A 22,250-nucleotide genomic window follows, 5' to 3' on the forward strand; every position below is an offset into this window, starting at 1 on the left:
GAGTCTCGCAGGCAGTGGGCATGGAGGTGCAGCTGGGCTCTGCCGGAAAGACCTAACCCAGGAGGTTGTGCAGGAGGGGTGCCTGAGGGTGGGTACCGCGGGGTCCGAGTGGAAGGGAAGAAGGTCAGGAAGGTGGCAGGGACCCCTGAGCCTGTGCCCGGAGGCCGGTCTGGAGAACGCCTTTGACCGTGGCAAAGGGACGGGGTGATAGAGTGGTAGGGTGATAGGGGCCGGGCTGGAGAGGCCTTGGGGCCACGTGGAGGTGTCGCGAGGGGAAAGGGGACGCCCACCTGGGCCATGGGTCGGGGTGTGGGCGACGGGGACGCCGGCTGCAGTGGAGGGGCCATGAGGAGGCGCCCCGCGCCGGCACCCCTCCTCTGTGTCCGTAACACCCCGGGTGGGTGGGGGCCTAAGCGCCCACCGTGGCGGCCAGGCATCGGTAGGGAGCGGAGAGGGACTGCGGGAGGCGGAAGGCGGGCGGCGAACCCCTCTCCGCCGGTCGGGCGGCTCCGGGACGCGGGGCTGGAAGAGGGGGGCCTGGGACGCCGCAGGTCTTCCCGCGTTTCCTCCGCGTGCCGCCGCCCCCGCGCCCCGGGAGAGGGAGGCCACCCCACCCGCTCGGCCTTTCCGTCTTTCCCACCCTGAGGAGGCGGAGGGACCAGACATTGTTCATTCATTTTATTTCATTTAAATATTTTTTGCTAAGTCATCGCCGGCGCCGCATCTGCGTGCGGGGGGGGGGGGGGGGGGGGGGGCGGAGCTACGCTGCGAGTCGCCGCAGGTAAACAGCCCCCTCCCCGCGGCGGGACCGCAGCCGCCGCCCGCCGCTCGGGGCGGGGGTCCCGCCGCCGCCCCCGCCGGAAGGACGCGCCGGGGCTGCAGCCGAGGCGGGGGCGGCGGCCCCTGCGCCTCCCGCAGCCCGCGCCGGCCCGGGCGGCCCGACCCCTGCCCGGAGGGCGGCGGCGGAGCGCCCCCCGCCCCCGCCGCGGGCCCCGCGCCCCGGGTCCCCCGCGCCCCCCATGCACCACCTCCTGGAGCCGTCCACGGACATGGCGACGGCGCTGCTGGCCGGGGAGAAGCTGCGCGAGCTGATCCTGCCCGGCGCGCAGGACGACAAGGCGGGCGCGCTGGCCGCGCTGCTGCTGCAGCTCAAGCTGGAGCTGCCGTTTGACCGCGTGGTCACCATCGGCACCGTGCTCGTCCCCATCCTGCTGGTCACCCTGGTCTTCACCAAGAACTTCGCAGGTGAGGCCAGAGGCTAGTGGCGGAAAGGGCGGGGGCCCTCTGGGGTCTCCCTCGCTGACCCAGCCGCCGCGGGCCTCCTCGCTGGGGCCCGCAGTGGGCGCGGTGCCCCGGGTCTCCCCGCAGAGCCCGTGCAGGTGTTGCGGGTCGCTGGGGCTACCTCCCCATGTCTCTCCTCGCTGGACTGATTTACCTTCCCTTGGTTCACACTGCGTGGAGGGGTGTTGCGGTCTAGGCATCGAGGAGACATGGGGTCTGGCCTGGAAGAGGGGAGACCAGGAGGGGGAGTGGGCAGGGTCTGAGAGGAGGAGGAGTGGCCAGGTGGGGGCCCGGAAAGGAGGCTGCAAGTGATGAGGCCCGGGAACACCGAAGACCGCTGCTGGGTGCCGTCCTGGGGCTAGGTGTGGAGTGAAGACCCTGCGAAGTGGGCAGATTCTTATCCAGGGCCCAGGGATGCTCCGGCCACTGGGAACCTGGGTCTGTCTTGGGAAGAGGCCCACCGAGCAGGCAGGGCCTGGAGGAGCAGGCGGTGGGGGCAGTGCACCGCCCTGGCCTCAGCAGGGGGCTGAGCCTGTGAGGCTGATGTGGGGAGAGGAGGGCAGGGGCCAGGCAGTGTGCACGGGACAAGCCGTCAAAGGCTCGGGTCTGCAGACGTGGTCCTGGTTGAACTCAGTGTCGGGGCGCTGAGGGCCTTCTGAGGAGAAGTGACCCCAGGTGAGGCGGGGCGGGGGGAGGTGTGCGGTCCTGGGGCCACCGTCCTCCCGGGGAGCCCACGGGGGTAGGTGGGTGGGAAACCCGAGACAGGAGACAGCACCCACACCCAGGGTCTGGCTGGCAAGCAGTCTCAGGGTCTAGATGTCCAGGGAGGCCTCTGGGCACCCATCAGCCCGCGGCAGAGAGGGCCCTGCGGCAGCAGGGTGGAGCAGCTCTCCCTGAGGGACGTGGACAGACAGCTTTCTCGAAGGCCTCTCCTTCAGGGGTCCCTGTGACCAGGGCGGACACTGCAGGCTGCCTCATCCAACTCTGGGCAGGGCACACCCACACCCACATGCTCAGACACTCCCGGTCACTCGCGACCTGTCCCCTCGGCACCGAGTCACCACCCTCTGCAGGGTTTGAGCCCCGGGGGGTGGGGGGTCCTGCTGCAGCCAGGAGGATCCTTGTCCCTCCCACCGGGGCCCAGCTGGGCCAGGAGGACCCAGTGCCCAGACCCTCACTTGCTGCCCTGGCGTCGGCGGGGGTCCACCCTATCTGCCTGTCGGAGACTGGGCGAGTGCATGCTGGATGTCCGGCTCATGGTGAGGAGCCGGCCAGACGGGACCTCCTTGACACCAAGGCCTGTGTGTGTCCCCCGGCTGGAGGGTGGCTGATGGCGGGAAGACCCGCATGGCTCCGTAGATGCCACCCACCCTTTAGACCTGCTCTGTGACGGACGGAGGGGACAGCCAGGGGCATAGCTGAGCGCGAGGACCACTAGGAGGGGAGTTGAAGGGTTGCCAGGTTCTCCAGGGGCTTTTCCGATGGCTCCGTGACAGAGAATCTGCCTGCCAGTGCAGGAGACACAGGAGATGCGGGTTGGCTCCCTGGGTCGGGAAGATCCCCTGGAGGAGGGCATGGCAACCCACTCCAGTATGCTTGCCTGGAGAATCCCATGGACAGAGGAGCCTGGTGGGCTGTAGTCCACAGGGTCGCAAAGAGTAGGACACGACTGAGCGCGCAGCACAGAGCAGGTTCTCCAGATGTCACGTGGGCCCTGGGCAGAGGGCCTTCTCCTAAACAGCCGAGTACAGCTCTGGTTTCCTTGTGCTTCGCAGATACCGCTTTTCTCACAATTTGAAGGTTTGTGACAACACTGTATCAAGTCGTTTATCCAACAGCATTTGCTCAATTCACGTCTGTGCTGCATTTTCGCAATTCTCACAATATTTCAAATTTTTCATTATTAATATATTTGTTAAGGTGATCTGTGAGCAGTGATCTTTGATGTTACTATTGCAAAATGATTACGACTCACTGAAGGCTCCGATGATGCATAGCATTTTTTAGCAATAAAGTGTTTTTAATTAAGGTATGTACATTCCTTTTTAGACATGCATACAGTATACAGATATCAACTACAGTGTAGTATAAACATTTTTACACACACTGGAAAAAAAAAATGTGTGACTTGCTTTATCAAGGCATCTGGAGCCAAACCTGCAAAGTCTCCGAGGTGCCCGCAGGTGGGCAGGGTCTCCAAGGGTACTAGGGTGCTCAGGGGCTGGGAGGACCCTGGCCACAGTGCCATCCTCCGGAACGGTGCCCTTCGCAAGCTGGCTGTGTCTCGGGTCCCTGGCAGACACCTGTGCAGACACCGCCGTGTCCGAGTACCCAGTGCTCAGGCTCTATGGCCCAGCAGTTACCGCATCCCCCGCCCCAGAGTCCAGCCCAGGTCCCGGGCCCCTGCAGGTCAAGTCAGGGACACGTGGCCGCCGTTCCTCCAGGGCAGGAGGAACGTGCGTCCTGAGGCGCCTGCGTGCCACATGTGCTCCCTGCTGGGCGAGGTCTGCTTCGCAGGAGCAGGCAGGAGGGGGAAGGACAGAGATTGGGTGCTGGGCTGGGCCTCCCCTGAGCTGGAGCCCCCTCCCCTCCCTCCCGGCAGGCAGGGCTGGTGGCGGGTGTGAGAGGACCCGGGGTGGGGGCCTTGCCTCGGTGCACGGAGGGGCTCACCTCCCCTGTGCCTGCAGCACCACGGCCACGGGAGAGGTCTCCCCTTCCCCTGGGGCCCAGCCGGGGCCTAGACTGGGGGACTGCCCCCCAGGGTCCCTTTCCCCCAGCGGAGAGCACCTCCTGGCCTGGAGTTGGCTGTAAGGACAAAAGTAAGTGACTGAAATGCTGTTTTCTCAACCATGAGGGGGGCTCCTGCACCTTCCCCATGTTCTCGGAGCCTGACTCACCACCAGGCCCCAAACCTGTGTCCTCGTCGGGGACCCTGGGCCGTGGGAGCAGCATTTCCTGACCCGCCCCACCCCCAGTGCCCCCAGGTGGCACCTCAGCGCCACCCCCGGGCCCACTCGCCCGCGCCCCTCCTGCCTCCAGGCCCCTGACTCCCCAGCGCCCGCCAGGTGCAGTCCGAGGTCCGCACACCCGGAATGAGCCGTGGGCCCCGCTCTGGCGATGCTAGGCCCGAGGCCTCCGGGAGGCCTCGAGGCTGAGACGGGGCAGCGGTGGCCTGAGGCTGCGCGTGTGAGAGGGAGGCAGCCTCCATGGACTGGGCCGAGGCACCTATGGGGTGTTTGTGCCCATGGGGTAGCCGGCCCCTAGGCTCCTGCAAGCCACCGGCAGTGACCAGCTGCCTCCCCACTCAAGGGCCAGCTTCATGCAGCAGGCCTGCACAGACGGGCGTGCTGGTCCCCACTGCTTCTGGTCTGTGTTTCCTGGGCTGAGAGGCTTAAGCTGGGGCAGAGGGAGACTGAGCGGCCCGCCCCGGGGCTCCTCAGGTGAGGGGGAGGGTGCCCGCTGTGTTCAGGTTGGGGTACCCGCCTCCTGCCAGCGGGACGCTGCCCTCTAGGCGAGGGGCCCCAGGTGCTGGCGCCTGCCGGAGGGCACACCCTGGCTGGAGCCCAGCCTGATAGCGCAGTGACCCAGCCTTCAGGGCCCAGACCACCCTGCCCTGAGGACAGCGCTGAGGCGGCCAAGCCCTGCCCTCTGGGAGACTCGGGCTGGGGGCCGCGCCTCCCACTGTGGTCTGCACCTGTCCTCACCTGGGGAACAGTTCTTCCTCCGTTCGGGGCGGAGCTCTCACTCTCGCGTGTTGGGCAGACCCTGGGGTCTGGGTGATGACTCCTTCCTGTCCGATCCCTGGAGTGGCTCCCCTGCCCACCCAGTGTCCAGGGAACTCAGGCCCACCCTTCCCCAGGACAGAGGGTCTTGGGAGGACACCCCTCACCTCTCACAGGCAGGCAGCGCCGCTTTCGCTTTTCTTCAGTCACGCCCCCGTAACCTCTGGCCAGGGAGGACTCGCCCAGGACACCTGCCCTCTTCAGGATGGGTGGTGGTGCCAGGCCCCGGGCCGTGTGGCCTGCGCCCCCTGCTCTGGACTCTGCCCTGTGTGCTTGGGGTGGGGGTGGCACCTGGAGGGAGGCCTGAGGTTCCAAGTGCAGATCTCTGCCCCCCAGGTGGGCAGGGCTGTACCCTCCACCCCCAAGGCAAAGCTGACTGCGGTGGGGGTGGCGGGAGGGGGTGTAGGAGGAGACGCCACGGGACACAGCAGAGACTGGGAAGGGGCCTCGGGCGCGGCAGGCCGGGAGGAGTGCGATGCCCCAGCGCCTTCTCCTCTCCGCCCCCAGAGGAGCCCATTTACTGCTACACGCCGCACAACTTCACCCGCGACCAGGCGCTGTATGCCCGCGGCTACTGCTGGACGGAGCTGCGGGACGCACTGCCCGGCGTGGACGCCAGCCTGTGGCCGTCGCTGTTCGAGCACAAGCTGCTGCCCTACTCGCTGCTGGCCTTCGCGGCGATCATGTACGTGCCTGCGCTGGGCTGGGAGTTCCTGGCGTCCACGCGCCTCACCTCCGAGCTCAACTTCCTGCTGCAGGAAATCGACAACTGCTACCACCGGGCGGCCGAGGGCCGCGCGCCCAAGATCGAGAAGCAGATCCAGTCCAAGGGCCCGGGCATCACGGAGCGCGAGCGGCGCGAGATCATCGAGAACGCGGAGAAGGAGAAGAGCCCCGAGCAGAACCTGTTCGAGAAGTACCTGGAGCGCCGCGGCCGCAGCAACTTCCTGGCCAAGCTCTACCTGGCGCGGCACCTGCTCATCCTGCTGCTCAGCGTGGCGCCCATCTCCTACCTGTGCACCTACTACGCCACCCAGAAGCAGAACGAGTTCACCTGTGCGCTGGGCGCCGCCCCGGGGGGCGGCCCGGCCGTGCGCGTCACCTGCAAGCTGCCGTCGGTGCAGCTGCAGCGCATCGTGGCGGGAGTGGACGTGGTGCTCCTCTGCGCCATGAACCTCGTCATCCTGGTCAACCTCACGCACCTCTTCATCTTCCGCAAGAGCAACTTCGTCTTCGACAAGCTGCACAAGGTGGGCATCAAGACGCGCCGGCAGTGGCGCCGCTCCCAGTTCTGCGACATCAACATCCTGGCCATGTTCTGCAACGAGAACCGGGACCACATCAAGTCGCTCAACCGGCTGGACTTCATCACCAACGAGAGCGACCTCATGTACGACAACGTGGTGCGGCAGCTGCTGGCGGCGCTGGCGCAGTCCAACCACGACGCCACGCCCACCGTGCGCGACGCGGGCGTGCAGACCGTGGACCCCAGCGCCAACCCCGCCGAGCCCGACGGCGAGGCCGAGCCGCCCGTGGTCAAGCGGCCCCGCAAGAAGATGAAGTGGATTCCCAGCAGCAACCCGCTGCCCCAGCCCTTCAAGGAGCCACTGGCCATCATGCGCGTGGAGAACAGCAAGGCCGAGAAGCCCAAGCCCGTGCGCCGCAAGACGGCCACGGACACTCTGATCGCCCCGCTGCTGGACGCAGGCGCGCGCGCCGCGCACCACTACAAGGGCGGCGGGGGCGACGCGGGGCCCGCGGCCGACAAGAAGCATGCCCGCCACTTCTCCCTGGACGTGCACCCCTACATCCTGGGCACCAAGAAGGCCAAGGCCGAGGCCCTGCCCGCTGCACTGCCGGCCTCCCGGAGTCAGGAAGGCGGCTTCCTGTCCCAGGCGGACGAGTGCGCCCTGGGCCTGACAGCGGCGCCCGCGGCAGGTAGGGGCCGGCAGGGCTGGGCGGGGGCCGTGAGCGGGCTAAGGATTGTGCCATCCGGGTGGAAGTGGGGACAGGCAGGGGAGCCAGCTGCGGGCGTGACCCCAGGCGCCTCCCTCGCCCCAGGGCCCGGGGAACCAACCGCGATGAAGGGCTGGGGGGACACACTGTGAGGTTGCTCAGCTCCTGGAGAAGGTTCTGGAAACTGGCGCCCCTACTCCTGGGGCAGCCAGGGTCCGACCAGGCAGGCCACCGTGCTGGGGAGCGTCAGCGCGCAGGAGGAGGGGGCCGCAGGTGGGGAGGGGCCTGCAGACGCCCTCTGCTCTGGGCTGTTTGCAGATGCCCCGCTCCCGGAGGAAGAGGCCCTGTACTCGGCAGAGCCAGCTCGGGGCGTGCTGCCCCCCGGGGGCCCGTTTCACGTCTGCTCGCCCCCCGCCGCCCCTGCCACCGCCCCTCTGTCGCCAGCCAGCCTGGGCAAGCCTGACCCCCTTGCCATCCTGAGCCGCAACGCCACCCACCCGCTGCTGCACATCAGCACCCTGTACGAGGCCCGGGAGGAGGAGGACGGGGCCCCCAGAGCCCCCCAGGATGTGGGCAGCCTCATCACCATCCCTCCGCCGCAGCAGATCCTCATCGCCACCTTCGACGAGCCAAGGACAGTAGTGAGTACCGTGGAGTTCTGAGGGCCGGGGCTGCCCGCCGGCTGCATGACCGCGCCCCAGGCAGAGGCAGCCTTGCTCTGCCCGGCACTGCCCACGCGCCCCGGCCTCCCGCCCGCATGCCACGGGGCTCAGCACCTCTCCCCTCCCTGGCCCCCCGGATGGCATCGTCAGGGTGCTGGCTGGGTCCGGGGCTGGCCAGGACCCCGTGCAGCCCCGCACCCAAAGGCCCAGAGCCGACACCCCCCCAACATCAGGCGCTGCGCTGTGAGATGAAGAATTTATTTTTTTAGTTGATTCTGTCTAGGGCCTGGGATGCTGGCCTGTGAGGGGCCGGGAGGTGGCAGGACGACTCAGGGGGGCGCGGGGGGTGGGGTGGCACCTCAGCCTCGGGCCGCCCCTGCAGGGACGGGCGCCCTGGAGGAGGGGCCGGGGCCCCTCCAGTCAGAGGTCAACATGCACTTTCTCCTCATACCCCGACCACCTGTCCTTTATTTTACTATGGTTACTGTAACTAGTGAGTACGTTTATTATGCCTTTAAATCAAAGGATGTCGTGCGTGTGACTGCGAGCGTGCCCAGAGAGCAAGGTGCCAGCATGCCAGTGGGTGTGTGCGTGAGCCGACAAGCGTGGAGCGTGTGCGTGAGTGAGCGTGGGGTGAGGCCAGTGAGGGCAGGAATCCAACGCAATAACCACGTCCCCTCCAGGCCACCAGCGCCCCCCCCCGCCCCGTCCCCCGCCTGAGGGGCCCCGGTGGTCTGTGGGAGCCGAGGGCTGGTGTGGGCGGGGCTCCCTGTTACCTCAGCCACGGTGACATCGTGACAGTGTTAACAAGGTACCCAGCATATCAATAAAGATTATTCTGATACCCCCGAGTCCGAGTGCTCCGTCTCGCCGGAGGCCTGTGCTCCGGCTGGGGCTCCAGCTCTCTGCACGGGGTGGGGGTCTCAGGGAGGCAGGGCACCGGGAGACGCCCGCTGCCCTCCAGGGGCCCCACCGCAGCTGAGCCAGGCTGTGCGGTCCTCGCTCCCGGCGGATGCCCACGGCCCCCAGCTGGCACGCGTGCACCCTGGGCCCCCGGGTGAGTCCCCGGCTCGGTGGAGACGGAGCGGCCCCCGGGAAGCCGTCCCCCAGCGGATGCCTGAGGGCAGGGCTGCCAGGTACGCCCGAGGCAACAGCGAGGGCTGGCGGGACGCAGGAGGGCTTCACGGAGGAGGGCCCGTGTTGCGGGGACTTGGGGCAGGGGGCTTTCGGGATGCAGGTGGGGGTGCGGCCGGTCCCACGCGTGCACCGAGGACTCACGAGCCTCCCAGGCCCTGGCAGGAGACCCTGGGGGTCTGAAGGCAGGTGGCTGGGGCAGCCGGGCCAGGAACCCCAGGGCTACGATCACGAGGGGCCTCTGCGGGGGTTAGAGTGGGACCACCTGCCGCACCGTGTGGAGGGCCGACGGAGACCCTAGGCAGGCCCTCTCTGGAGCGGCCCTCCTGCACGCTGTGGGTGATCTGTTGCCCAGGGGTGGCATCCTAATGGGTTTCCATCGTCACTCAGGGACAGTGAGGCCCGAGATTTGGGGAGGCCGCCACTGCACAGGCAGCTCCCGAGCGGAGGGCCCAGGGCCGAGCAGGAGGCAGGCGGGGGGACGTGTGGGCAGGGCCTTTCCTGGGGTCTCCACGGGGACGGTGCGTGTGAGGCAGGGTGAGCAGGCTCAGGACCCGTGTAAATACTCTGGGGGCCCTGGTGGCGGGCTGCCCCTGGCTGCCGGGGGCCCAGCCCGGGGGACCCCAAGGGCGGCACCAGGACACACAGAAGCCCGAGGAGGACGGGGCGCCGCGCTCCGGGCGTCCTCCTGGCCTGGGAAGCTGTTCACCATCTCTAAGAACTGGCCGGCTCTGGGAGGGCCGGTCTCTCCAGGGTCAGCACGGCCCCAGACAGCAAACAGCAGGGTTCCCAGCCCTGCCCTGGAAAGCACTCGCCCATACCTGCTGCTCTCCCCTGCCCAGTGTCCCAGGGCACGTGGCCCCTGCCTCTCAGGCTGGCACCATCTCCCCATGTCTGGGGAAGAGACCCAAGGACCCACGCAGGCTGGGCCAGCCCTGCAGGTCACTCAGCTCTGTGGTGATGGTGACCCCAGCACCGGGGCCAAGGTGCCCCCTCCCTGGGAGAGCAGTTAAGCCCCCAGGAACCCAAGCCACCCTGACCTCAGGGGCCCCCACCCTGAGGGCTGGAGGGCAGCCCCCTCCCTGTGGGCTCGCGCCCACGCAGGGCCTGGCTCAGAGCAGAGGTGTGCCAGCCCCCGTGGATGTGCTCACGCGCTGTGTGCACGGGGTGAGGCAGGGCGGGGGCACCCCGGCTCTGAGTCCTGGGCTCTGTCTTTGGCAGGACTGCTCTCCCCAGCCCTGTCCCTGAGCCAAGGCTGGCAGGACGTTTCGGGTCCAGTGTCCTCCAAGGCCTGGGCATGTGAACTGGCTGGTTGCCCTGGTTGGCTGGGGAACAGAGGGAGTCAGAGTCCCACTGAGGCCGACCTCCTCCTGCGGGGCCAGGGGTGCACCTCAGGGGAGCGGGCAGAGGGGCCCCCACGGGAGCCGTCGGCCCACGACATACGGCCCACAGCGGCTTCCTTGCTCCTCTCCTCCAGTCCTGGGCAGGGCAGTTGGGGGCGCCCTCCCTCTCCTGGGAGGAGGGGCATCAGGAGAACCTCGGACTGCACCTGGACAGCCAGGACGGGAGCCCGGGCCGCATCCCTCACACCAGCTCAGCAGGGGCATCTCAGCCAGGCGGGCTCTCCAGCGGGGCGAAGGCCTGGAGTGAAGGGCAGCGCTCCAGCTCTGCTGTGTGGGTGGCCAAGGCGGCGGGGCGGGCAGAGCCAATCTGTGCCCTGCCAACCCGACAGAGAGGCTGGGCCCAGGCTGTGGGCCAGGAGCCTGGAAGGTAAGGGTCAGCCCGGAGCCGCTCCTTACAGCTCAGACTGCTGGCTAGGAGCCCACCCTGCTCAAGGCTAGACGGGGCGTCTCAACTCAGAACGGGGGAGCCCAGGACCCGCAGGGGCGCCAGGGTGGGGTGCACCCCCTTCCTGGAGCTGACCAGGCAAGGCGGATGGGGCCGGCCTTACTCTGGGCTCCCCGTCCGGCTGCGCACCCCGCACCCCGTCCGCCCTGCCCCCCCCCCTTACCTCCCCGGACGCCATCCGCCAGGCCGAGGGGGCGCCCAGGCACCCGAACGGGCGCGATCTGCGGTCTGGAATCTGCCTCTAGCGTTGCATTGATGATTCTGTATTATAGCAGACCGCACGAATATCCACTCCCTTTTACTGACCGGGAGCTGCAGCCAGAGTTTTGGAGCGCTTCGCAACGCCTCGCCACTAAGGCGGCAGGCCTGGGACTCGAACCCACGTCCTGGGCCGCCGCTTAGCCCTCGGAGCTTGGCGCGGGAGGAGGGGCCGGGCAGTGCTTCTCGCGCGCGGCCTCCTGGGAAGTGAAGTCCTCGCCTAGTCGCGCGCAGCCCCCTGGGAACTGTAGTTCGCAGGCGCGGGTCAGGCCCGCTGCAAGCGCAGGCAGACGGCGCGTCGAACTACGCTTCCCGGCAAGCCGCGCGCCTCCACCGCCCGCCCCGGCCCGTCCGCGGCCCGTCTGGCCGCCCCGCCCCGCAGCTCCGGCCCGCCCCGTCCGGTGGGCGCCGCGCCGCATGGAGGCCGGCTGAGGAACGCCGCCCAGCCCGGTACGCCGCGCGGCTCGGTCCCGGGCGGGGGGCGCGCGGGGCGGGGGCGGGGGCGGGGGCGGTCCAGGCCGGGCCCAGTCAGCCCGCGGCGCGCGGCCCCGGGCCGGAGGGTCAGCGCCGGCCTCCGCGGGGCGCTCGGTGCTGAGGACGACGGCGAGGGCGCGAGGGCGCTGCGGGCCGGGGGCGGGGACCCCGCCGGGTCGGGGCCGGGGTCGGGGCCGGGGTCGGGGGCGGCGGCGGTCCGAGCGGGCGGCCCGGCTCCGCAGGGGCGGCAGCGCGGCCTCGGAGGGGGTCCCTGGGCCCTTCGCGGCGCGGGCGGCCTCTGCCCTTCAGGCCGAGGAGTCGGGGCTGCCATATGGAGTCCCGGAGCCCAGACTCCGAGGCTGGGGTCCCGGCGCGCTCTACTCACCTCGATTCTGGGAGCAGCTTTATTGAGGCGTAACTTACATGCCGCAAAGTTCTCACATGCGTCTCGGTGAAAACTGTCCCGAGAAAGAAAACCGAGGCTCACGGAGGGCAGCGACGAAGTCCTCGGCGGACTTCGGGTGTCAGGGCCACCGCATCCGGAGATGAGTGGCCTCCAGCTGGCGTCCTCCGGGCTTTCGGGGTTCCCCGGAGAGAAGGGTGTAAGGCCACTGGCTCGCGGCGCCCCCGTGAAGGCGGCACTGTCTCCGGGCTCTCCCTGGCTGTCGTGCCCGCCCCCTTGTTGTGTGACTGGGAGGGAGCCCCCTGACCTTGGCGCCACTGGGCAGCCTTGCAGGATGGCGGGGATGCTGCGGTGTCAGGCCTCGGGCAAAACCGCCAGGAGAGGGCCCAGCCAGGAGGAGCAGGAAGGCCCCCCCGCCCCAGTGCCCCCATGGAGGTCAGCATGGGGACCCCACTGGGCAGAGTCCAGGTTCCAGGAGGGTTGGCCAGGTGTGCTAGGCCTCCAGCTCAGGTGTGACCTGACCCTTTACCCATATCCTGACCTTTGCCACAGCTCCGTAAAACAGCCTGCCAGACCCAGGGGGGTTTCCGGTGGCTTCAGAAGTGGGGGTGTAGGCGTGTAGCTTCAAGCCACACTCCGCTGCCTCCCACTCAGTCTCTCTGCAGTCTGTCCAGTTTGGGATCCCTGACCTCCTGAGCAGGCAGGCCTCGTGGGCTGATTGGGAGCTGGTTTTTCTGGAAACTCCATCTGGCGCTGGTCAGCTCTTGGCCAGCAAGGGGACGCCGGGCTGGGGTCTGGGAGGCGTTTCTGGCTTCCTGAGTTTTAGAGGCAGATGAGAGGGAATGACTGAGTGTGATCATTACAGAATACCACCGATGGGGCTGAAGCAACCGTTTCCTCACAGTCCTGGGGACAAAATTCAAGACCAAGGTGCTGGCTGCCTTGGTTGCTGGCCTTCTCGCCATGCCCTCCCAGACCAGCCCTCACAGGGCTCTTCCCAGGAAGGCTCTATCTAGTCCTATCCTGGGGCCCAGCCTCGTGACCTTACCTCATCCGAGTCATTTCCCAGAGCCCCTGCCTCCTAATTTCATCCCATTGGGCTCAGGGCTTCAAAATATGAATTAGAGGGGCCACAGCCCAGTCCATAGCAGTGGGACCCTGGAGAGGAGACGGCGACCCGTGCAGCCTGCTGTCTGTGGTCTGTGCTGTGCGGGGCGCTCAGCAGGCTGTTTGCTGCGCTAACACCACGTTGAGCAAGAGCACCCGACACGACACGTTCCCTGGGGGTCCCCAACGCAGGCGGGGCTCTCCCTGCCTGTGAGTCGGTGCATTCTTTGGTGAACCCGGCAAAGTGGGTCCTTTTGGGGGTCAGGGGCTGCCTGGCATTTGGAGTCTGTTTCCCCGGAAGTGTGTGGGTGGAGCCAGATCATGGTCACGCCCCTTCTGCGGAGGCGCCTCCTGAAGTCGGGCTGCTGGTCCTCCTGCCCCAGGGAAGGACGCCGACGTGCCATCTGAGCGCAGCACACCCTGTGCCCATCATGGGATGGCTGGGTGGCTCTTCGAACCACTGCGACCCTGGAGGCCGGAGTTAAGCGTCCGGGCAGATTGGGGGGGCCTGCCCGAGGCCACGCTGTGCCAGGTAGCAGTCTGAGAGTGGCCAGCCCTGCGGATGTCCCCCACCGCGCGGTGGCTGACAGCCCAGCTGCCTGTTTGCTGGAGGACCGGCCTCGGGCCACCCAGCTCAGGAGGCCTCCCCAGGCCGTGCTCCCTGAGTCAAACTCAGCGGTGACAGCTGTTGGGGTACAGGGAGAGTACCTGGATCAGGCAGAAAGGTCTGCTTTGTGCCGGCTCCCCAAGGGCTCGGCGTTGGTGTCCGGGTTGCTGGGCGGAAGCCTGGCGCGGGATCCCTGGGGCTGGGCATGGAGCCTGGGGTCTGCTGGGCCCGGAGCCTGGGGTCTGCTGGGCTGGGCTGCCAGGACCTGTCCTCCAGAGATCCAGAAACCCACCTGCGGTGTGAGGAGGGGGAGGCCGGGCCCTTGCTCCCCTCCAGGCAGCCGAGCGGTCGGTCCCAGCTGTAAAGGTTTGAGGGTGTGTGGTGGTGGGAGGAGGGTCGACGACCCTCTGAACTGGTTCTGGAGGGGTCCGCCGGGGGCCCTGACTGAGCTTCCGGGAAACCGGACACTGGGAGGTGAGAGAAGTGGAGATGCTCTCAGAATCACGGGCTCTTGGCTCTTCCCACCTGACGCCTCCCAGGCCAGGCACCTGCCCTGGGGCACTCCCAGGTCCTGGGTCCGGGTGCTGTGGTCATGGCCCAGCTGTCTGGGGGCTCATGGCTCGTCTGCCCCCGGGGACAGAGGGTGGGTCTGGGGTGCCGACCAGACTGCGGCCCCCAGGCCCAGGGGAGGGAGACTGAGGCTCGCTGGCCTGCTTCCCGCTGGCTGTCACACAAGCTTCCCAGGACAGCAGGGATGCTTCCTGGAGAAGCTTCTCTGATCCTCTGGCACCTCGTGTGAAGGGGACCCAGGGGGCTTTCCTGGGCCAGCTTGGGAACCTGAGAGCAGGGAGGGCCAAGCCGGGTGCCCGCGAACGCAGCTTCCTGTTTCTGTTCCTGTTGGGGCCTTCGGTCTGTGAAGCAGGAAGGAGGCGGCCCTGGGGCTGGTGAGGCCAGTGAGCCACCCTCCGTGGGGACCGGGTGCCCCAGCGCAGCAGCTGCTCCGGGTGAGGGGCTCCAGGGCCCGGCCTGCTCAGACCCCACGCTGGCCCCCCACCCCCCACAGAGGCCCCCAGCTCTGCCTGCTGCTCCTCGGTCAGGGCCTGTCCATCGCTCTCGGGACCCTCCCCCCAACTTCATTCCCAGGAGCCCCAGGCCAGGATGCCGGCACTCCGAGTGAGGCTGGGAAGGGAGCCCGGATGAGAGTTGGGCCCAGGGTACAAGGGGGAGGAACCTGATCTGGTGTCGTGTTTATTTTACCGCCTCTACTTCCTCTTTGTTGTGAAACTGGAGCTGATGGGGCCTTGGGCATGTCCTGCTGCCTGCGTGGACCTCTCAGGCACACCCCGTGGTTCACGTGTGACCGCATAGGCGCGAGAGCCCACAACAGCACCGAGCCACAACCAGATCAGAGTTGTTCCTCTCGTGACAGTCCCATCACCTGTCAGACACTCCAGTGGGCTCGGCCTGTGGGTGCCCCGCAGGACCCCAACCCTCAACTCAGCTGGAACCGAGGCTTTTTCAGTTTCCGGTTTGTTTCCAGGGGCACCTTGGGAGGTTCAGGTCACGGCTGTGCGGCAGGCACTGCTTCTGTCCTCAGTGAGGAGGGACAGAGCACCCCGTCCCGGCCCCGACCCCCCACCCTGTCCCTGACCCTCCAACACCCCTACCGTGACCCCCACCCTGCCCCCGACGCCCCACCCTGTCCCCCCCACCCACCCCATTCCTGACACCCCACCCTGTCCCCCTGACGCCCCCCACCCTGTCGCCCCGACACCCCAACCCTGCCCCCCCGATACCCCAACCCTGCCCCCCCGACGCCCCCACCCTGCCCCCTGAGCCCCCACCCCATCCCGCTGACGCCCCCATCGCCCCGACCCTTGGTGTCCGCGGGTGAGAACAGCCTCCCTGGGCTCCAGCCCCCAGCTGCCCTCTGGTAGGAGCAGTGCAGAGGCTCACGGACGACCCCGGGGACTTGGTTTCTCGGTCAGCTTCTTAGAAGGAGGCTGGATTCCTCCTGCGTCTGTGCTCGCGCGCTGTGAGACTCACACCCATGCCAGCGCTGCTGGGACGCGTGCGTCACCGCCCGTGAGAGCAGGCCTGTGGCCACGCGGCCTCCCGCGCCAGCTCAACAGACTCCCTCCCGCTGCTCGGTGTCATTTTTTTAGGGAATGTTATAAACTGTGTTTTTGTTCCAAAGTCAAAACGGAAGCACCAGGTCTGGCCAACTCCCCCGTGGGGTGTCCCCCTGTTGGACAAGCGGAGCGGGTGCGTCCCCCCGTTAGTGACTCCAGGCTCGCTGCCCTGGCGTCCCCGCTCTACGCCCAGGGCCCAGGGCCTGCCCACAGGTTGTTCCAAACGCTGGAGCCCCTGGCACGCTGAGCCCCGTGCCCGGCCCTGGGCCCCAGGTGAGGACACGGCCCCTGTTTTCTCAGGCTTCACGCGTCGGTGCCAGAGCTACTGCCAGCCATGGAGGAGCCGGAGGAGCAGCCGCCCCACGAGGTCAGAGGCCCGGTGGCGGGTGCGGGGGCTCCTGTGCCCAGAGGCGCCTCCCCAGTTTTCCCGCCGTGTTGCTGGCCAGTTGAGGGCTGCGCCGGGCGCCATGGGGAGCATGTCGGGGACACACGGCCCTCAGCCCCACAGCCCAGGGGCGGCACAGCCTCAGCGCCTCCTCCTTCCGCAGGCCGACACGGAGCCCGTTGTGACTTCAGGGGCCTCGGAGGCGGTGCCCAGGGTGCTCCCCGGAGACCCCCAGAATCTGTGTGCGTGCTCCCCAGGGTCCCCGTGGGGTGGGGCTTGGGCCAGGGCTTGGTGGGCCGGGGGCTTCAGAGTCGCGGCCTCTCCTGGGCCCCTCGGCAGCCTGGGGCTCCTACCCCGACGCTCATCCTGGTGGGTGAGGACAGCGGCTTGAGACTGGGAGGGACCCCCCTGTGGGCGGGCGTCCCTGAGCTGGGGTTCGCTGTCCCACAGCCGACGTGGACGCGTTCAACCTGCTGCTGGAGATGAAGCTGAAGAGGCGGCGAGAGCGGCCCAACCTCCCGCACACGGTGACTGAGCTGGTGGCTGAGGACGGCAGCCGGGTGTACGTGGTGGGCACGGCCCACTTCAGCGATGATAGCAAGCGGGACGTGGTGAAGGTGAGGCCGCAGGGCAGGCGGACTGCCCTCCCCTTCCCAGCTTCCCGGCTTCACATGCTGAGCTGTATGCACAGTGGCCAAGCCGGGGGTGGGGTCGCTGCGGGGCGGGCGTGTCCCTGAACTGGCGTGTCCGCGGCAGACCATCCGGGAGGTGCAGCCCGATGTGGTGGTGGTGGAGCTGTGCCAGTACCGCGTGTCCATGCTGAAGATGGACGAGCGCACACTGCTGCGCGAGGCCAAGGAGATCAGCCTGGAGAAGCTTCAGCAGGCCATCAGGCAGGTGCGGCCATCGGGCGGGCCGGGTCTGGGGCTCTGCCCGAGGCGCCGGAGGAGAGCCAGCTGGCCCCCAGCCCTGAGGCGAGAGCTGCTCCGGCCCTGGGGACCCCAGGGGTGCTGGCAGGGGTGCGGGCGAGGGGGCTTCAGTGTGTCCTGGAGCCCGAAGCCGAGACCCCCACTGCTTGTCCCTCCCCAGGGACACAGCACCAAGGGAGGTGTGGGCAGGGGACTTGTGTCTGGGCTGGAGGGCCGAGGGCAGGGGGCTCAGTGGGGCCGCGGGTCTGCCTCTGGCCTGAGCCTGTGTGGTGGACACAGCCCCAGGCGGCCTGCAGGAGCCCAGCCTCAGCATGGCTGACACGCCCCCCGACCCCACAGAATGGTGTCGCATCAGGACTGATGCAGATGCTCCTGCTGAAGGTGTCCGCCCACATCACCGAGCAGCTGGGCGTAGCCCCCGGCGGCGAGTTCAGGGAGGCCTTCAAGGAGGTGGGCCCGGGCCCGACAGGGGGCTGGGGCTTGGGAGCCGCCCCGGGGTCCCCCACCGACACCCCAACATCCCACCTCCACCCAGGCCAGCAGGGTGCCGTTCTGCAAGTTCCACCTGGGCGACCGGCCCATCCCCGTCACCTTCAAGCGGGCCATCGCCGCCCTCTCCCTCTGGCAGAAGGTCAAGTTGGCCTGGGGCCTGTGCTTCCTGTCGGACCCCATCAGGTAGGTCCAGTCGGCCTCCCAGCTGGGGAGTGGCCGGATGTGACCCACAGTGACCGCCCCTGTGAGGCCTGCTCCCCGAGTTCCCGGGCGGGACCTCCTTCCACGGGGTCCCAGTGGGGGGGATCCCCGCCCTGGGCCCGCCGCCCCAGCGCCGGCCGCCTCCCCACAGCAAGGACGACGTGGAGCGTTGCAAGCAGAAGGACCTGCTGGAGCAGATGATGGCGGAGATGGTGGGCGAGTTCCCCGACCTGCACCGCACCATCGTGTCTGAGCGCGACGTCTACCTGACCTACATGCTGCGCCAGGCCGCTCGCCGCCTGGAGCTGCCGCGCGCCTCCGACGGTGAGCACGGCGCCCGCGGGCACGGGGCCCCGCGGGGTAGGGGGTGCTCAGGTGCTCATGCGTCTCCCACCCCAGCCGAGCCCAGGAAGTGCGTCCCCTCCGTGGTGGTGGGCGTCGTGGGCATGGGCCACGTCCCTGGCATTGAGAAGAACTGGACCACCGACCTCAACATCCAGGAGATCATGACGTGAGTGCTGTGCACCCCCCCCCCCCCACAGAGCCGGGCTGGGGGCTGGGACCGCCCCCCCAGCCAGCCCAGCCCGCCCTCCCTCCCCAGCGTGCCCCCACCGTCCGCCTCGGGCAGAGTGTCCCGCCTGGCCGTGAAGGCCGCCGCCCTGGGCCTCCTGGGCTACGGCCTCTACTGGACGGGGCGCCGCGCCGTCAGCCTGCTCCTGGCCCTGCCCGCTGCCCGGCACTGCCTGCAGAGGCTCTCCGATGCCTGGCCGCAGAAGTAGCAGGACAGACAGAGCCCGCGCGTCCGTGCGGAGGGCCGCCCTGCCGGGTCCCGGCCCAGCCTCACCTGCCCGCCCCCAGCCCGCCCAAATAAAAGAATCGGTTCACTGTATGAGCTCCGGCTTCCCAGCAGCCCCTCCACCCCGCCCCCGCCCCTGTGGGCTGTTAGGAGGCTCACGGGCAGGAGGAGCCTGGGCGAGGGCGGGGCTCGGGAGTCCGACCAGCCGCTTCCTCCCTGTGCCTTCTCTCCGAGGCGGGCGGCAGGGGTGTCTCATGGGGGCTCGGGCTGCTCCCTGGGTGGGCTGCAGCCATGCAGCCTTGGGGTGCCCCCTGGGCGCGACTCCGCCAGGCTCAGGCCCCCAGGAAGTGCCAGCAGCAGCTCTGCCAGCAGAGATTGTGTGTTTTGGGCTTTTAAAAATGTCTGAAACTTTTTTACTCAGGTAATTTTAACTTAAACTTAAGCAAATGTCAGGAAATACTAGCCTTAAACCTGGTTGGGACAGAGAACATCTTTTTCTTGAGTCTCAGTCCTGGGAAGATGAGCATGTGGGCAGCCGCCTGCCTCCAGCTGCTGGGGGCCCAGGACTCCACCCTCTCCGGTGGCTGACCTTGCTTCCTGTGCGGCTGGCGGAGGGACCCGGGGTTGCCCTTTGGCCTCTGGACAGACAGCCGGTGGCTGCCAGCAGGGCGTCCACCTTGCATGGGACCCAGCCTGGGTACAGTCGGGCCCCACACAGCACTCACCTCGTCACCGCCTGTCTGCGTGTCTCCTGGGCTCCTGTCAGCGTAGCGCCTGGGGCCCACGGCCACATCTGATTGTGTGTGTGTTGACTCAGTGTCCAGATGAGGTGAAATCCACACCCCGGGCTGGACCAGGTTGTTGTCATTCACATGCTCGTATATCCGTCTCTTAGAAACTGAAATAAAATCTAATTTTGGAAGCTGTCTGGTGAAATGTGTGGGAAGGGGACTCCAGTGAAAGGCGGGTTGGGGAGGTGCCAGCGTGCTGGTGGCTCCCAACCGCCCCCCCACCCCACCCGAAGGGCCCTGCCCTGACCCTGCAGCCCACCCAGCAGTGCCGCCCAGCCCAGCCCATCCAGGAGGAGGTGGGCTGGGACCTGCAGCTCAGATCTGCCCGGAAAGCCCAGAGCAGAGAGGAGCCTTTCCCCCGTAACACGTGCTCAGCTATGTGATGGGTCTCCTCTGTGCTCCTCTGCCCCGGGCCAGCTCAGAGGGGCAGAGTCGAAGGCCCGTAAGAGTGGCTGGCGGGCATAGTGAGCTGAGGATCCCCAGGGCTACTAGGTCTCCCCCTGCCAAGGGTCTTCTCTCCACTGGCGCAGGGAGTGGGGCTGGGACCCCCAAGGCCTGACCGGGGGTGGGGAGCAGGAGGGGCCGAGTGGACTCTGACCCTTCACTCCACAAGTCTGCACCCTGTAGGCCTCTTGCTGCCTGTGAGGACCCTGCAGGGTCCCTGCCCTGAGCATCCTGGGGAGGGGCAGACAGGGACCAGGCTCCTCCAGCCCCAAGCTGGGGGGCAGCTGGGCAAGGGAGGAGGGCAGGAAAGCCAAGGCAGGCGGGCGAGGGCCGGGTGGGACCCACCGGGGCAGCGGTGACCACGGCAGTGGGAGGAATCCAGGGCAGGGGCAGCCTCTTCCAGAGGAGGAGGCCTGAGGGTGAAGGGACAGTGACCAGGTGGCGAGTCACCAGCTGGGTCACCCGCAGGCCCTTCTCGGACCCCGGTCCCCCTAGAGCTCTGAGCCCTCCTGGCCACGTCTCCCCGGGAGTGGCCGCTCTCAGACCCCGGCGGTGTGTGTCAGCCCGCTGGGGAGCCGCGCCCCCTTCCAGGGTGCAGCCGGCAGCCCGGGGGTGCAGAGACGGTTTGTGCGTTCACACTGGTGAGAACAAGAGGTGTCAGCGTCGGAGGTTGGGGGGAAGGCCGGCGCCAGCCACCCCTGCTCAGAGACCATACTCAGGTGCTAGCTCCTGGGACCGAAAGGCAAGGAGGAACCACAACACCACACACAGTTAGGTATAAAGCCCAGCCTGAGGCCTGGAGAGTTACTTTGAATCTTCACCCTGGGAATTTTAATGTATCCAACCCAAGTCTGTATTTCATTGACAAGCAGAAAAGCAACAAGGTTTCATCTTTCAAATATATGACAAGTACTTGGAGGAGAGGGGCCTGTGCGCCCACCCAGGCCCTCATACAGGAGGTGCTGGCCTCCCTGCCCACCGGGCTCCTCTGTGAGGGGGCACAGCCAGTGGAGACTGGGGCGGGGGGGGGGGGAGCGGCTGGACTCTGAGAGGCGCCGGCAGAACTAGAGACTGGGTCCCAGGACCTCGTCAGAGAACACAGGACAGGCCAGGGGTGGCCAGTGCAACAGGCCTGAGCCTGGGTCCCCCCACGGGTGACCCCTGAGCTGGGCCCCCCCCCACGGGTGGCCCCTGGCTGGGGCCAGAGCAAACGTGGGGCCTGGCCTCCCAGCCTGGCCTGTGCACCACGCTGCTGGTGGACCTGCCGGACACGGACAGCCACACGCTGCGGGCCCGCTGCGATGACCGTGTGGACCTCCTGGACCAGTTTTACTGGCCGCCCCTTGGCCTGTCCTCGGCCACAGGTGAGTGCCTGGGGGGCTGGGGGCTCTGCTGACAACCCCCCTGCCCACAAGCACCCCGTTTTGCTGACATGCTTTCCAGACTGGGGGCTGGGGAGAAGGCTGAGGCCCCAGAGACCCATCTTCTCGGCCTACCGCTGCCAGTCTGCGCGCTCTGGGAAAGGAAGGTGCTCCCAGGGGTCTGGGGGCCCAGGGGGCCAGGGTCCATAATGAGGGTGCAGTCAGGGCCACACAGGGGCACCAACAACGGGGGGCCCACAGGCCTAGGCGGGCCCGGCCTCACTCAGTGCACCTGCCTGTTGGCTGAGTTTCTACAGAGAGGGCCCAGGAAGGGGCCTGCTCAGCCCCACACAGCAGGGCCACATGGACCCACCTGTACAGGACGGACTAGGAAGGTCCAGAGGCCATGTGGCCAAACGGGGAGGCAGAGTCAAGGCTGCAGGGCGGGGAGGGCCACTGCCGCTCCCGGGTTGACCTGCTGGGACCACTGGAACCAACCTGATGTTCCCTCTGCTGTGTGCGGCCAGCAGGACAGACAGAGCCTGACACCCACAGGCTCTCAAAACCCAGGCCCACCAGGTTCCAGAGTGTGGGCAGGACGGGGCGAGGGCGGGGGCAGGAGGCAGGTCAGGAAGATGGGGAGCTCAGGTTGGTCTCTCAGGCAGTTAGGAAGAAGGCTGGGCACGGAGGACTCTGCCCGCAGGCCAGGTGAGAAGACCCCAGGTGGGCCCAGGGGGGAGGGAAGCTGTCGGGCTGTAGGAGGAAACTCTGGGTGCCGAGCACCTGCCAGACCCTCACCGCGTTGTCCCAGTCGTCCAGGCAGACCGTAGCATCCTTGCTCCTCTCCCAGAGGGGACCGGAGCTGGAGGGGGTGGAGCCGGCAGGGCAGAGCGGGGGGTCACAGGAGGTCTGGGAACTGTGCGGTGGCCCCCGGAGGCAGTTCCGGGCAGCCCCTCACGTCAGATGTGGATCGGGGCTGTTGGACAGAGTGGCCCGGACAGGAGGGCGCTCTGGAGTTTGTCCAGGTCTCAGGTTTTGCTCTGGGCCCGGGTGAGCGGGGGCTTTGGAACCCCTCCGAGGACCACCCTCTCCAGGCAAGGCTCTTCTGAACTGGACCCCGGAGTCACTCTGCACACTGACCCCAACTCCTCACCTGGGGCGGACCCTTCGAGGCCAGGCTTGGCCCTTCCCACCCCGCGCCCGCCCC

At 67.7% G+C, this 22,250-nt stretch overlaps 2 protein-coding genes and 1 long non-coding RNA gene across 6 annotated transcripts; 2 read left to right on the top strand and 1 right to left on the bottom strand.

Moving 5' to 3' along the window:
* The first annotated feature begins 937 nt into the window (after positions 1–937).
* On the top strand, positions 938–8,525 carry PANX2 (pannexin 2). Its single transcript, XM_061418933.1, has 3 exons — positions 938–1,245; positions 5,571–7,001; positions 7,338–8,525. The coding sequence occupies exons 1-3, from the start codon at positions 1,020–1,022 to the stop codon at positions 7,679–7,681; spliced, it is 2,001 nt and encodes a 666-aa protein (XP_061274917.1). The 5' UTR covers positions 938–1,019; the 3' UTR covers positions 7,682–8,525.
* Positions 7,924–11,100, bottom strand: LOC133248581 (uncharacterized). The gene is made up of 2 exons (XR_009736764.1): positions 10,827–11,100; positions 7,924–10,532 (listed from the first exon to the last, which is right to left on the bottom strand). It is a non-coding gene; the product is annotated as an uncharacterized LOC133248581 (long non-coding RNA).
* A 93-nt stretch (positions 11,101–11,193) lies between these two features.
* Positions 11,194–19,369, top strand: TRABD (TraB domain containing). Of its 4 annotated transcripts, none has more exons than XM_061418935.1 (10): positions 11,194–11,371; positions 15,945–16,011; positions 16,193–16,271; positions 16,480–16,646; positions 16,786–16,926; positions 17,298–17,408; positions 17,494–17,633; positions 17,803–17,975; positions 18,051–18,162; positions 18,253–19,369. In XM_061418935.1, exons 2-10 carry the CDS (start codon positions 15,979–15,981, stop codon positions 18,428–18,430), a joined length of 1,134 nt encoding a protein of 377 aa, XP_061274919.1. In that variant the 5' UTR covers positions 11,194–11,371; positions 15,945–15,978; the 3' UTR covers positions 18,431–19,369. The 4 variants fall into 4 exon arrangements, with proteins under 4 accessions (XP_061274919.1, XP_061274920.1, XP_061274918.1 ...); XM_061418936.1 differs by lacking the exon at positions 11,194–11,371 and adding an exon at positions 12,142–13,437; XM_061418934.1 differs by lacking the exon at positions 11,194–11,371 and adding an exon at positions 13,452–15,040.
* The last annotated feature ends 2,881 nt before the right edge of the window (positions 19,370–22,250 follow it).

This window comes from Bos javanicus, chromosome 5 (assembly GCF_032452875.1).
Source record: "Bos javanicus breed banteng chromosome 5, ARS-OSU_banteng_1.0, whole genome shotgun sequence".
Lineage (NCBI taxonomy): Eukaryota > Metazoa > Chordata > Mammalia > Artiodactyla > Bovidae > Bos > Bos javanicus.

Excerpts from the sequence above, each read along its gene's own strand:
- PANX2 (XM_061418933.1), top strand. The coding sequence starts at position 1,020 with ATGCACCACCTCCTGGAGCCGTCCACGGACATGGCGACGGCGCTGCTG. Across the intron at positions 1,246-5,570 it reads CTTCACCAAGAACTTCGCAG|AGGAGCCCATTTACTGCTAC; the intron begins GTGAGGCCAGAG and ends CTCCGCCCCCAG. Across the intron at positions 7,002-7,337 it reads GACAGCGGCGCCCGCGGCAG|ATGCCCCGCTCCCGGAGGAA; the intron begins GTAGGGGCCGGC and ends GGCTGTTTGCAG.
- TRABD (XM_061418934.1), top strand. The coding sequence starts at position 14,820 with ATGTCCTGCTGCCTGCGTGGACCTCTCAGGCACACCCCGTGGTTCACG. Across the intron at positions 16,272-16,479 it reads CGGAGACCCCCAGAATCTGT|CCGACGTGGACGCGTTCAAC; the intron begins GTGCGTGCTCCC and ends GCTGTCCCACAG. Across the intron at positions 17,409-17,493 it reads TCAGGGAGGCCTTCAAGGAG|GCCAGCAGGGTGCCGTTCTG; the intron begins GTGGGCCCGGGC and ends ACCTCCACCCAG.